This window comes from Asterias amurensis, chromosome 9 (assembly GCF_032118995.1).
Source record: "Asterias amurensis chromosome 9, ASM3211899v1".
NCBI classification, from domain to species: Eukaryota; Metazoa; Echinodermata; class Asteroidea; order Forcipulatida; family Asteriidae; genus Asterias; species Asterias amurensis.
The window spans coordinates 23066334-23080445 of NC_092656.1; the positions used below are offsets into that span (position 1 = coordinate 23066334).

The 14112-nt window shown below is 41.6% G+C and overlaps 1 protein-coding gene across 9 annotated transcripts in view; it reads left to right on the forward strand.

The window, feature by feature from the left end:
* LOC139941457 (uncharacterized) overlaps positions 1 to 14112 on the forward strand; it is a 31206-nt gene that overhangs the window by 9685 nt on the left and 7409 nt on the right. For 5 of the 9 annotated variants that reach the window (XM_071937964.1, XM_071937967.1, XM_071937970.1 and 2 more), the window contains exons 9-23: positions 124 to 203; positions 901 to 1172; positions 1604 to 1669; positions 2094 to 2286; positions 3328 to 3456; positions 3933 to 4138; positions 5012 to 5183; positions 6064 to 6151; positions 6494 to 6684; positions 7087 to 7614; positions 9186 to 9366; positions 10452 to 10540; positions 11963 to 12040; positions 13503 to 13686; positions 13893 to 14065. In XM_071937964.1, the coding sequence (XP_071794065.1) occupies positions 124 to 203; positions 901 to 1172; positions 1604 to 1669; positions 2094 to 2286; positions 3328 to 3456; positions 3933 to 4138; positions 5012 to 5183; positions 6064 to 6151; positions 6494 to 6684; positions 7087 to 7614; positions 9186 to 9366; positions 10452 to 10540; positions 11963 to 12040; positions 13503 to 13686; positions 13893 to 14065 (2630 nt within the window). The remainder of the gene's footprint in view (positions 1 to 123; positions 204 to 900; positions 1173 to 1603; positions 1670 to 2093; positions 2287 to 3327; positions 3457 to 3932; positions 4139 to 5011; positions 5184 to 6063; positions 6152 to 6493; positions 6685 to 7086; positions 7615 to 9185; positions 9367 to 10451; positions 10541 to 11962; positions 12041 to 13502; positions 13687 to 13892; positions 14066 to 14112) is intronic. The other 4 variants (XM_071937972.1, XM_071937966.1, XM_071937973.1 and 1 more) reach the window with 4 other exon arrangements.

Consider the following 14112-nt stretch of genomic DNA (forward strand, 5'->3'; position numbering starts at 1 on the left):
TATTTTCTGTGTTCAGCCCCAAAATGTCGCATAAACAGTTATTGCGTTTTGTTCAATGATAAACAGTGCAATGATTTACTCCTTTGGTCAACCGAAGCCACTATATCTAACGAATAATTGTAGTGGGTGATTTCACTGTTTCAGCCTGGGATGGGAGTGCGATGGCTACAGACAGCTGGACGGCGGATGACTGGAGTGGTGATGTAAGATTATCAAGTACCGGTTTACCGGAAGTTCTGTTTGGTCTTTTCTATAAAACAGTATTTCTCTGAATCTCAACTACCAGTTACCTTTGTGTTGTGGGCCATTTTCATCAAATGGTAGGCCTGAAATTACATTGAGGCCTGTGTTGCCCTTTGTCTTGGCCTTTGTGCCCCTTCAAATATTTCCCATAGACTTCATAATCCAGCGGAAGTGCCCTTTGCAAAATGGTAATGGCCTTGCCATCTCAAAGATGAAATTCCTAGCTTGAAATGGCATTCCTAACTCAGACATTGCTCTGATTATCAACTATCAATTACTGAGACATTGTGGGTCATTTGTATAAAATGGCATTTCCTGAATTCCCTAGACATTACTCTGACTATCAGCTTCTGGGAGACATTTTATGACCAGCATTTCCTAGATAATCCTCTGATGTAGAGAGTACAAGTTTTTCTATTTCTTATGTATGGCTTCTTGACCAGACAAGTTGCTTTAGTTGAACAAGGTCATATTCAAACAAAACTAGGGTTTGAAAAAGTCACATTTTGTGACGTCAGAAAAATGTGTTAAAACACCAAGCATATCACATGAAACACAATCTATGGTAAGATTGTGGTATTTTAGCTCAGTATTTAAATTCTGTCACATTTTTCCTATATGTACATGAACTCACATTTGATTGACTGACTATTGCAGTTGGCAGAGAGTAAAGTGTTTACACCCAGTCCCGGTCAAACATCCGAAATTCCCAACAATTCTGTTCAGCAGCCCTCGGCTCAGCCCCAGCAATCTCCTCTGTCCACCAACGCCCAAATGCCGCCCTCTATGCCAGCAACGATGTCGGTCAGCTCCATGGCGCCCTCTATGGGCCAGTCACTGGCAGTGCAATCTTCATCCATGGGGCAGCCGCAGTCCATGGCTGCTACAATGCAACAGCAATCTAACGTCATGCCTTCAATGCAGCAGAGGTGAGTCATGTCAAATGCAGAGAGAGTTTTTTATAGTTTCCTAAAAAAACATCGTAAAGAGAGTATGGCAGCTTCTCAAAAGTCGGGCACATTTTAGGCGCAAAGGACTGATCCCGTGGGCACACACTCACAATCCCTGACACAGCCAGAACATTCCGGTAGAAAAGACTTTGGATGCAAGATATATCTTGCAAGATTGTGTTTGGTGATGAGAAAGACCAATTTGTTATTTTGTATTCAGAATTTCAAAAACCATAACAACTGTGACTGGTTTCCTACAATTGTTTTCTGTCGTACAAGTATGCAGGCTCTCTATTTGATCCTAGGTTGTGTCAGTATTCCTATAACTGGCCTTTTAACCAAATTGAACATGTTTTATACATAGCTAAAAAGTTGTATGACATGATACGTAATTACTTTCTTTTCTGAAGGGACGTTATAAACTCGTACAGCATGGAGGATTCCCATACCAGCTCAGCTCCTGAGAACTTCACAAGGTAAGACACATTGAGGTGGTCAAACAGTAGAGGAACTATTTGAAATTACTGCAATTAACCTTCTATAAGTAAACCTACAAACGTTATGTAACCTTTGCTCAGTGTGTTGACGATGAACAGAGCAGGCTAGATAAAACATTGAGACCAACTAAGAAAGCGAAGTTAATAACGAGAAGTCCCCCTCGATCCACTAAGAGAAAGTAGTAGTCCTGGCTGATTTCCTACTTTCCGCCCAGGTAGTGGTTAATAAGCACGATAGTTCTTTTAAAAAAACTATGTAATCTCCCAAATTCCTAAATCTACTCCAAGGAGTGAAACAAAATACCAAGATAAGTTCTCAAAGAACAAAATCTCCAAAGCAAAGTAGATGTATAACACATTAAAAGTTCTACTGACAATGTTATTATATTTCATTCCCCTGTAGGATTGACCTTGCAGCATTATTTGGCAAGTCCACCCCCCACGCCTCTAACGTCACCTCTCAGCTGACGTCGGGTGCACCAGCGAGTATGTCTGACCCTATGTCATCTCAGAGACAGTCTTCAAACGTGTTCAGCCAGTACGGAGAGATCAAACCTCAACCCCCCATCTCGGCCAATGACAACAAGGTCAATCAGGTAAGACTTTAAACAAATACAGCCAAGGTTTTCTTCTACAGTGGGGAGACTTTTGGGACGTAGGTGGCATCAGACTTACCAGGTAAAACCATTGTCCTTGGTAATGTGCCCATGCTCAGGACTATGTAAACGATGCACCTGCCGTCAATTTCACCAAACTCTTCCTAACTTAGGATTAATGTTTGGATTAGGGTCGAGTTCAGTTCTGTATCCATAGACGTTAGACACATCAAACCCATCCTAAGTTAGGACGGGTTACTCCCAATAGGATTAATACTAGCGTTTTGTGAAATCGGCTGCTGCCAGCCACCTAGCTTTCATAAGTCTCCCATTGTTCCATCTCTTCACTGTTGTTAAGTCTCCCATTGTTCCATCTCTTCACTGTTGTTGAATTCTCACACCCCTCCCCCTTCCCTCACACCCAGACAAAAAGTATTGGCCAATATTGGGGAATCAAATGGGTTTCCTGAAGCATTTTAGGCATAGTTTTTCCCAAACTTGTTTGTGTTTTTCGAGTCATCTGGTAAAAGGGTGTTCTTATTGCTGTTTTTGTCTCTATCACTATTTCTGTCTCTGGCCAGCCAGAAGCTGGACCAGAAAGCTTGCTTTGAATCGTGGATCATAATAATATGATAATACAGCATTTGTAAGGCACACTTTCCTGGGTGCCGGTCTAGTAGAAGTTAGGTTAAAGTACTGTCAAATTGTTAGGAAAGCAAGCATGAACAAGTGTGTTTCAATTTCTGCCTGGAAGAAAGTGATGTTGTGCATTTGTCTGAGGTCTTCAAGAAATGACTTCCAGTGTCTTGATGCTTTGTTGGAAAAGGCCCTGTCCCAGTAACTGGCCAAGCGAGTTGGAGGAAAATAAAGCGTATTGGTGATAGATCTCAGGCCTGGTCTTGTTGTGCGGGGCGTCAACAGACTTTGTATGTAGGGTGGAGCTGAATCATGTAGTGCCTTGAAGGTGTGAGTAAGATCATGACGATCTGACAAATATACAATTTTGTAATTTTGAATGATTTGTCTGTATTGCATGGGTAGATGGGCATGCCACCAGGGCAAGGAGTGCCAGGACAGGAGGCGAGTGCAAATCAACAGGCCCAGCAAAGAGCTCAGTCACAGCAAGCATCAAAACCAACAAAGAAGAGAATGCCACCACCATCCACCAAGGTAAGACCTGTACACATTCTTCAACAATCCCTAAAAATCCACTAATTAATAAGCTCATTAAAGAGCACTCTCAACATAGAACATAATCTACTTAAGAGAGAATGCCTCCACCATCCACTTAGGTAAGACCTGTACACATTCTTCAACAATCCCCAAATCCACTATTCAACAAGCTTATCAAATGACAGTCTCAAAGTAAAACAAGACTTCTAAGAGAACTCTCAAAATAAATCCAAAATCTACAACAAAAATACAAGGGAATGCCTCCACCTGCTATGAGGTACTACCTGTACTATTCTTTAACCATCTTACTAACAACCAATCAACAAGCTCATGAAAGAAACAGAATCATATGGCAACATTCCTTGCGAGAAAACATTGAAGTTTTCTGCGAAAAACAGGTTTTGCCGAAGCCAGTCACTTAAAAGGTAACAACTTCTCAAAGTGCTAATCTTTAAACTTCTTGTGATTATCAGATTCCTCTGTCAGCTGTTGAGATGCCAGTATCAGCAAGAGGACTGGGTGTTCTTGATGTTCAATTCGGTGCAATGGATCTAGAACCATCGGTTGATTTCGGTGTGTCTAGTATGATGGCTGGAGTTCCTCCGAGCAGCACATCGCTGCAAGGGTCTGTCCCAATGCCATCGTCTGGCCAGCTACCTTCAGCTATGCCATCATACAGGTAAGAATGAGTTTCTCTGTAAAAGTTTTTAAATTTGTTATGAGAGATCACCTCACAAGGCTGGACGGCCACTTCTAGGTGATAATACGCTTACCTGCTTTGAGCTATCGACCCAAATCAATTGCCACTAGGGGCACGTTACTACCCTACTCCAGGGGCTGAAACATGGTTACCCCCTACACAGTCCATAAGGATGTAAGCATGGGTATCATCCACTTAGACCCTGGCTGGTAGAGCAGAATGCATTAGGAGAGGGCTACTGCCACCAGGGGCATGTTGCCACCTACTCCTTGGGCTGAAACATGGTTACCCCCTTCACAATCCATAAGGATGAAGGCATGGGTATCATCCACTAGGAGCCTGGCTGGTAGAGCAGAATGCACTACCTTCCCAAATTTTAACGAAGCGTGTATGGTTAAGTGCCTTGCTCAGGGGCACAAGTGTCATGACCGTTTGTCAAACCAACACTCTGCTGCTAACAACACCAGAGCTTTGGTCAGGGTCATGGCTAAGCATTCCTTGAATTGTGTGGCCTTTGTTGTCCCTGACTCTGTTGTCCCTAGTCTTGGCCTTGATGCCCTAATCAAAAGTTTCCCAAAGATGTTTCAAATGTGTCAATGGAAGTTCCCTTTGAAAAAATGAAAATGGCCTCTTTAGTTGAAATTCCAGGCCTGGGCAAACTATAAAACAAATCATTTATATAATAAAAAATAAAGCAGAGCAAAGGAAAAACAAATCAACAGCAATACAGAATCTAAGATTACAATAAACACAAAGTGTACTGTAGTTTGTTGCTATACAGTGATTTGTGTGCAGAATGCGGAAGTGATTTCGAATATTGAAACCTCCAATTTTATTGTTCATTATTTGCAGCATGGGTGAGTCAGCAGCTGTAACGGCCCCAAGCCACCTGTCCAACTATCCCAACAAAGGCGATAACTACCCATCGTCAGCGATGAACACGCTCTTAACCGCCAGCACAGCCTCACCGATCCCAACAACATTGGAGCAGAGATCTATCTACGGCCAAGCACCTCAGAAACAGGTCAGATTTTTATTTGAGTACACTAATATCTTACTGCAAGATGGGATACGACTGCAAATAGCAACCCAGCAGGGCCCGATTTCATGGCTGTACTTACCCCATATTTTGCTTTTTTATCACGCTAGCTGTGTTAATCAAATAATGCTAAGTTGAGTATGAATGCACGCGCACAATCAAAAGTTCCTTGCTAGCCAGTGAAACATGCTTGACGTAAAAGCGCGGAATATCCTGTATTCAAAAGTGCTGATTCTTTGCTTACGTTAAGAAAGGACCTCGTAATCTCACAAGTGTTAATACCTTGTTGTACAGCGCGGTACATAACAAGGTATTGAGCTGAAGGTATCACTTGGGTGAAATGAGTTCATTATCTTCATGTCAATGCACGCAGCTGCTTTTCGTCACAGTTAAATGTGCTCTGCACTTCCTATGATAAAATGTCATAGAATTGTCCAGTTATCTTGTTCTGCTTTAAAGACACTATTGGTCATGTTGGTAAATGTCAAAGACCAGTCTTCTCACTTATTGTATCTCAACATATGCATAAAATGACAAACCTGTGATAGTTTGAGCTCAGTCGGTCATTGAAGTTGCGAGATAATAATGAAAGAAAAAACACCCTTGTCACACGAAGTTGTTTGCTTTCAGATGATTGATTTTGAGACCTCAAATTCTAAATCTGAGGTCTCGAAATCAAAATCAAATTACCTTTTTCTCGAAAACTACGTTACTTCAGAGGGAGCCATTTGTCACAATGTTTTTTACTATCAACAGCTCCCCGTTATACTCATTACCAAGTAAGGTTTTATGCTAATAATTATTTTGAGTTATTACCAATTGTGTCCACTGCCTTTAATGGTCAGGTTTTTTGTTTCTCCTGTAGATGGCTCCCGAGCCAATCCCAATGCCAAATCAAAACCAAGTGGGATTCATGAACGCACAGAAAGCATCACCTACCCAGCAGATGGAAGGTTAGTACACACTTTCTAAATCTGAAATCTTTATCATGTTTATGCTAATAATTGTTTTGAGTAACTACCAATAGTGTCCAAACCCTTTAAACAAACAAGTTATGCATGGAAACCATGGAAACCAGGGTATTGTTGTCCAGATTCCCTTTGTACTCGATGGCTGAGATGATGTGTCAATACTTTCGTTCTACTGACTATAACTGAAGATCACGTCATAAAAGACTTACTGATCAGCCACGACACTAAGTACCCAAAGTCACATTTGATAAACATCCAACTTAAAACTAACCCACTGAGATAACTGTTTGGTGATTGTTCTTCTCTCCCTACTCCCACCCATAGGTAAGACAGATAAGCTACAGTCCGGTCCGTACCATACACCTTCCATGCCATTGCAACTATCCTCCCTAGGGACTCATCCAACGAGCCTAGCAAGCAACGCCATGTCCCAGTCACCGAGTGGTATGCAAGCGTCTACGGGTCTACATTCACAGATGGGATTAGCGTCTCATGGTAATCAGCAAATGAGACAGGTATGTAGTTCCGAACATTCAACAGTAAAATATATTTTGAATCAAAGTTTTTACTGAACCGAAAGCACTGGGTATGGCTGATGTATACTTAATGACCATTTCTGCATGAAATGTTTCTCACAGTGTGTACTCAAATAACAGATTTTTCTTTCTGTGTTGGCAAAACCAAATGGAGATCAGGCTGGGATCACGGCCCAATTTCATAGAGCTGCTAAGCACAAAAATTTGCTTAGCATGAAATTTCTTCCTTGATAAAAACAGGCTTACCAACCAAATTTCCATTGACATTTGCCCTCCTACCTCCAGATCATATTCATTATTTTTTTGATGTTCAAAATGTGAGAGTTTTTGTAAAAATTGTGCCATTTTAATACAAGTTATCTCATATTTCTTGACCTTCAGACACAAAACTCCTACCATCCAACAAGTGCTACTGCGATGACAACAACTGTCCATTCTCAGGTCAGTCTGCCGAGCGGTTTGTCCAACATGCCCCACGGCTACTCGGGCTCCAACATGAATGCCAGCAGTCACCCCAACTCGGGCATGGGCTCCAACAACCTCGCCCAGTCCAATCTCGGCGGGAGCAACTTGGGTACGTCCAATCTCGGCAGCTCTAGCCTCGGCGGCTCCGCGCTGAACAGTTCGAGTCTTGGTGGGAGCAGTCACCAAACGTCAGGTCTCAGCAGTCATTCAACGAGTGGACTATCGTCCAGTGGTGGCTTGACCGCAGGCGGTCTGTCCAGTGGACCAAGCACAATGAGCACACAACCCTCGGGACTATCTAGCTCAGTCAGTGGAATGTCAAGCTCAGGGCATATGACTGGAACGACTGTATCAAACTCTATGCCATCACAGAGTGGCGCACAGGTAGCACAGCTGAGCGGCAACAAATTGGGAGGTCTGGACGGCAGATTGAACTCTTCACAGGTCAGTGTAGACCTTAACCCAATCCTAAATTCACCAGAATCCAAAACCGATTTTGGTGGATTTGGTACCGCGTGGCCATGCTTCGCTTGAGGCAGGAAGAGTATTTGAGTTTGTATTGAGGTGCTATAGTCTGGAGGATTATGATAGCTATGGGACCAGCCAGAAAGCTATCTGGGGAATATGGGTCAATAAACCCAGCAATTTGATCAAAATCCATCTCTAATTACCACAGCTAGTTATTCGACGATTTTAGTGTTGGAGTAAATGCATTGGACATAGCCCTTTGCTTACTATGTGGCGTTCAATGCTACAAAGCTTGTATGGTATGGTATTTCGATTGATTAGGGTAGGTTTGAGGGTGAAATAAACTCCCTGCATGCATTGTTCACAGTGGAATTACTTCAAACATGGGAGTAGGATACTAAGGCAGTGTTCGAAATGGCAACTTTGGCTACAGGTATGGCTACAATCCTGGCCCACCCATTCCTAACGTTACATAAAACCATTCCCTGTCCACTTTCCACTGACAATAGCATTCTCTACCCTGTCCCCTGTCCCCCCGCTCAATGTTGACTGGAACGCAGAAGACCTAGCAATCAGAACCAACATTGAAAGGGGGCAGGGGGGCCCAACGAGATATGGCCGGGATTGTAGATCTTACGTCTGCCTATTCTTCAACACTGGCAGGAGCACTGATCTAGTCATAGCTGTAGCCAAAGTTGCTGTTTTTTGGACACTTTGTCTTCTTGTGACCTCACAGTTGTTGATACCTAAAGGCCGAGTTATAGTCGGTCGCGCGATGGTCGGGCGTCGGAAATCTTGACACGTGATCATAAAAAGACACGGTTTTTAGGCCTCAGTCTTAGGATTGCGCGCAAGATTTCCGTCGCGCGACCATCGCGCGACTGACTATAAACTGGCCTTAACAGTTGTTGGTCATTCCTGTTCAACAAATTTCCATTTCATTGTTGCACTGTTCTTGATGATGTCCCTTAAAAGAGAAAGTAATACATTGTAGCTTTTTTTGGGGGGGGGGAAGAGAATGCGACCATACAGCCTTACTGAACATTTTTTAGGGGTTTCTTTCACCTCTGTGGAACCTGGTCGAATCACACCTCAGTCCGGAGCCTTTCATGTCGATTGTTGGTGTTTTTGTCTCAACCTCATGGAGTACACAGGTTTTTCCTATTAGGAGTATTCGTTCATATCTAAAACTGAATACTTCTTCTCAGTTGCTATTCATCCTGTTATCAGGGCCCAAATTCGTGGCTCTGCTTACCGACATGGTCTGCGCTTACAATCACCATTCTCCGCTTACTGTGCAAGCGCCGAACTTCTGCGCTAGCTGTGTATGCGAAGAATGCTTTAGTAACACGGAGTATGCACAAGTGAATATTCCCTGCTAACCCGTGTAATACGCTTGCTGTAAGAGGGGAATTCCCTGCTTATAGTAAGTAGAGGCATGAAATTTGGCTCAGAGCCTGTGCTGTTACAAGTGTAAATAAATAAGTCAATCAATCAACAAATTAAATAAATAAATCAATTTATATCTTTGTGTTTGATGGCCACAGCATGGTATGGATCACAGTCATCCGACGTCATCCAGTCTCAATAGTCACTCATCGTTGACCTCTAATGCCAGTACATCATCGCTGACTACATCCAGCTATAATACAGTCAGTGGAATGTCATCAGGACTCACATCGGTTACATCCGTTGGATCATCAGCATTCAAATCATCACTTACATCAAGTAAGTTTCTTCTATTTTGAGTGGTGTCAATGATGTTCATAAAGATGTCCCTAGATCTTCCTGTCCTTCATGCATGTAGATATTTCATCTGCTGTCACAAACCCAGTGTCCCTTCTTGGTCCATGATGTATGTCTACATAAGTGAAGTGACCTCAAATTCTTTGGGCTTGATCTTGCTTGTTGACATCAAACTTCTAGAAAAAAAATATTGCAGAAATAGAAAGGTTATGGCTGTTTTAAGTTCTGTGTCGTCATTACCAAAACAGGCCTGTGGCTGTCATTACTAAAACAGGCCTTTGGTTGTACATGGAATTATAAATTCTCACACAGTTGCTGCATGTGCGCTCCTTCCCTCCATATCATATCTAAGAACAGCCTGCATGCGGTAGCTAGGTGGGACAAAATCCTTAATGTACAGATGCTGAAGGTATTCCACCAGAAACATGATTTTATTATCATTGTTTGTGAAACGGTCAACCAGTATAGGTTCAACCGAAAATCACAAGTGCTGAAATGATGCTAAGATACTTTCGTTCTACCGACGTAACGTCTGAAGAAACTTATCATTATCTTCTGATCAGCCAGTCATCAGTTTACTATCAACAGGGGTTTGAATTCCAGGGGGAATCTTTAGTAGACCTCCAGGCTTGGCCAGGAATACATTTACTAGACTTGTTTGGTAGAGAGATATATTTGGAAACTGCGCCAAAAAGTTGTGAAACTTTCCAAGTTGTACATGTTAGTGAAAAGCGACAGGATGCCATACTTGTGTGGCTGAGAGGTTACTGTTCACATGTGAATAGTATGGCTGAATTCAGATTGGCGGCTCTGACTATGGCTACATCTGTTACTAAGTACGTCGTATACTTCAGTGCATGATAACATGGCTATCTAGCTGTAGCCATAGCCGCCCATTCAGACACGGCCTTACTTGACTAGGGCCATTGTTTCAGTGAATATAAACTAGCCCTGATCGACTCAAAAGGCTACTCCCAGTTGACTGCACCTGTCATTTATGATCAATAGGTCACAGTTCCCCCCCCCCATATACATGTTATGTAAAATGTCCCTGGCTTTCTTTGCAGATAAAGGACCACCAAACTTGCCACCAGGGATGCCGTTGTTCAACCCCCAGTACATCATGGGCCATGGCATCTTGCCTGTCAATCCATTTGTAAGTATCTTAGGTACAAATTTAGCTTCAATAACCTATTTCAGTAATTCCCTTCATAACCTGTTTGGGGGGAAATCATAGCCACCACAGAATTAGCCAGCAACGTTTGTGGTAAGACCTTATTCACATGACGTCATCCCTCACGATACATCTTGATGGTACCTCTTTGGGAGTCAAAGGCGATTTCACAACAAGCTTAGACTTATCTTAAAGGCAGTGGACACTATTGGTAATTGTCTTCTCACTTGGTGTATCTCAACATATGCATAAAATAACAAACCTTGGAAAATTTGGGCTCAATTGGTCGTCGAAGTTCCGAGATAATAATGAAATAAAAAACACCATTGTCACACGAAGTTGTGTGCTTTCAGACTCCTCTTGATTTTGAGACCTCAAAATCTTATTATGATGTCTCAAAATCAAATCCGTGGAAAAGTTCTTCGTTCTCAAAATTCAGATGGAGCTGTTTCTCACAATGTTTTATACTATCAACAGCTCCCCATTACTCGTTACCAAGTAAGGTTTTATGCTAATAATTATTTTGAGTAATTACCAATAGTGCTACATGTAAGCGCCTTTGAATGTAAATCAATAGACCTCTTGCATTGGCCGTAATCTTTGATGAAACATGCATTTGTCCTTAAGTGGCAGACTAATGGCAGACCATGAGTCGTACATGATATCTGCCAGGGGTCTATATGAAGTTCATGTCTCCATTTTCCCATAAAGTTGCTAGAGCAGGGTGTTCCTGATGGTTAAGATGATGTTACTATACTTTCGTTCTACTGACAATGTCTGAAGACTTCTATAAGCTTACTGATTGACCATCAGCTTAAGGTGTTCTTGCTTCAATAGTTTCTTGTTCGGAAAGCACACATGTAAATCAGAAGAAGAAGAAAAAATGTTTGTAAAAGATGCAGGAAATTTTTCCTGATTACAGGGTTTTTCTCAAAACCTCCTTGAGCCTTTAGTCTTATATAGCGCATGTATCTACCTAACCCTGTACTCAAGGCACTGAGATATTCTAACTTTCAGAAAGATATGTTGGAAGTGATGAATTATGAGACCCAATTATGTAGCACCTTATAAGGGTTCACAAGGTGCTATGGAGCATTCAGCAGCCACAGCCGGGAACAACGGGGCAAACCCCTACTTTTTTCGAAAAGTGCACTGGGTTCTTTTACATGCGTTACACAACACATGGGACCAACAGCTTAACGTCCCATCCGAAGCAATGGTTAAGTGTTTTGCTTAATGACAAAGGTGTCACGGCTGGGGATTCAAGCCCATATGCATTTTATAACAAACGCTTTTCAAACGCTTTTCATAGACCAAGTTGCCCGTGTCCCTTTAAGCAGCCCTATGAAATTTGGCCATTGTCTTCAAGTTGATAACAAAAGAGACATTTTTGTTCTGTTCCAGCAGGCTGCAGCAGCTGCCTCCCACCAATCGTTCTACAATTATGACGACCTGCAAATGCAGTTATCGAGAATGCCAATGGTAAGTTCTGACTCAAGTTTGATTTTTCTTAACTCTTCATTATTGGCACATTCAGTTTCATCTGCGGTTATTAAAAAAAAATATATTAATTAAGGAAATTCATTTTGTTTTTGGTTTATTGATTTGAGAAGTTTGCACCATTTAATATAAACCTTCTTTGACCATCTTTACAAATGGCCCATTGTTTTGGATGTAGCGATTGTAAAGGACATCCTATTACTCAAAGTCCTCTTGCCAGTTCCCTATTACAAAGGTCATTTCAATAGAAAGTTTTCCTGGCAATTCTCTTTTTTTTAAAGGACAAATCATACCCAGTTCTTATTTGTTTTCCTGTTTGAAGAGAAGCAACTTATGTTTAAGTTTATTGTTCATGACTTGAACGAGAATAAGAGAAAAACGAATAGTTCAAATGGATTTGATTCCAGGGTCTAACTACCATAGAGCACTCAACTATGGGTACTTTTTGGTAACCATTTTGGTGGAATTGAATGAATTGCCAATTTATTGTTTTGATAACCCGTGCATTGAACTCACATTTTATATGCACTTTTTGATGTTGAGGTTTCCCACTTGCACTAACAGGCCTAAATCTTCATCAAGTTGTCTTGGTTCTCTATTCGCTAATATACAATTAATGAATGTTTATGAGTGCACTGGTGCAAATATTTCATGAGTTGAAAGTAAATGTTCTATTCAACGAGGTGAAGCCAAGTTGAATGGAACATTCCATCTTCAATGAAAGAATATACTATTTGTTTTATATAACACCCAAGAAGATCTTTGTCATTTTGAAAACCAAAATAAGTGTACAATATTTGTAGCGTGCAATAGAACTTATATTTGCTATCACGTTAATTCCCCTATCAAATGGCAAGGATTTGCTTGGATGTTATACAACATACCACAGTGAAAGGGTAATGCCAAATTTCACCTACCAAAAGGTGTTCAGAGGAAGAACATATTTAGACAGTGCTTTTGTCATTAAGATCTGATAATATATTGTCAGTTTGGTGGCTGTTGTTAAAAACATTTGTGTGGTAGGGTTTCACGGGTTGTGTGTGTGTTGTGGGGAATCAACTTGAGATATCTAGGTATGTTATTCAATGGCTGAAATGATGACTCAATACTTTCGTTCTACTGACTATGTCTGAAGATAAACAACAACAAATCTGACTGATCAGCCATGAAACTATAATACCTACATGTTACCATTATACTCATTTAAAAAAAAAAAGATCCATTTAAAATAGATGACCCTAGTCGTCAGTAAAGCCAATCACCAGTAACTTTTTACCTTTATTTGTAATCCATTTACAAATATCTGAAGAATCACATGTTTTTCTGGAAGAAATTTTAGAACGAAAACATATGCCCAAAAGAAAAAAAAGAAAAAAAAAGCAAGCTTAGTGGTACTTGATTGGCGGTTGCCAATAGCAACTATTAATTCCACTTTGTACACCAGGGTTACTCCTATGATCCCCAACAGTTCCCTCAGCCTCCTACGACGATGACCGGTCGTGATGTCACATCCCACTCAACGGCGCAGTATTCCATGACGGACCAGAGCAAGTTCACCAGAGGAGAGGCGGCATCGCCCGTCGGCTCGTCGCTGTCAACACAGCAGCAACAGCAGCAGCAACAAACAGGTGACTTACTCAGATTCCTTCTTGTACCCGTAGTTAAAAAAAAGACTATTTTGTTCTTCCAGCCTCGGTTTGGTTACATTGATATCAATGAGAGAATTTAAGATGGCTGCACCACGATGAAGGTCTATTTACCAAGTTATAAGTGCTAACTGTGCTTTTGGATGTGTAATCAAAGTAAAGTGTCCAATTCCCATGTTACACTACAGGTCAAGCGGGTCATCACCAGACGCAACAGCAAGCCACTCAGCAAGCAGCTTTCATGAATCCAGCTACCGTCCCACCAGGCTATGGGTACGGAGGGCTACCTTACTACCCAAGTCATGGGATCATACCACCCGGTCTGCAGTACCAGCCAGCCGTGTTTCCTGCTGTTAATACAGTATGTACCACCAAGAGAAACACTTTTTTTTAAAAGTAAAATCGCAT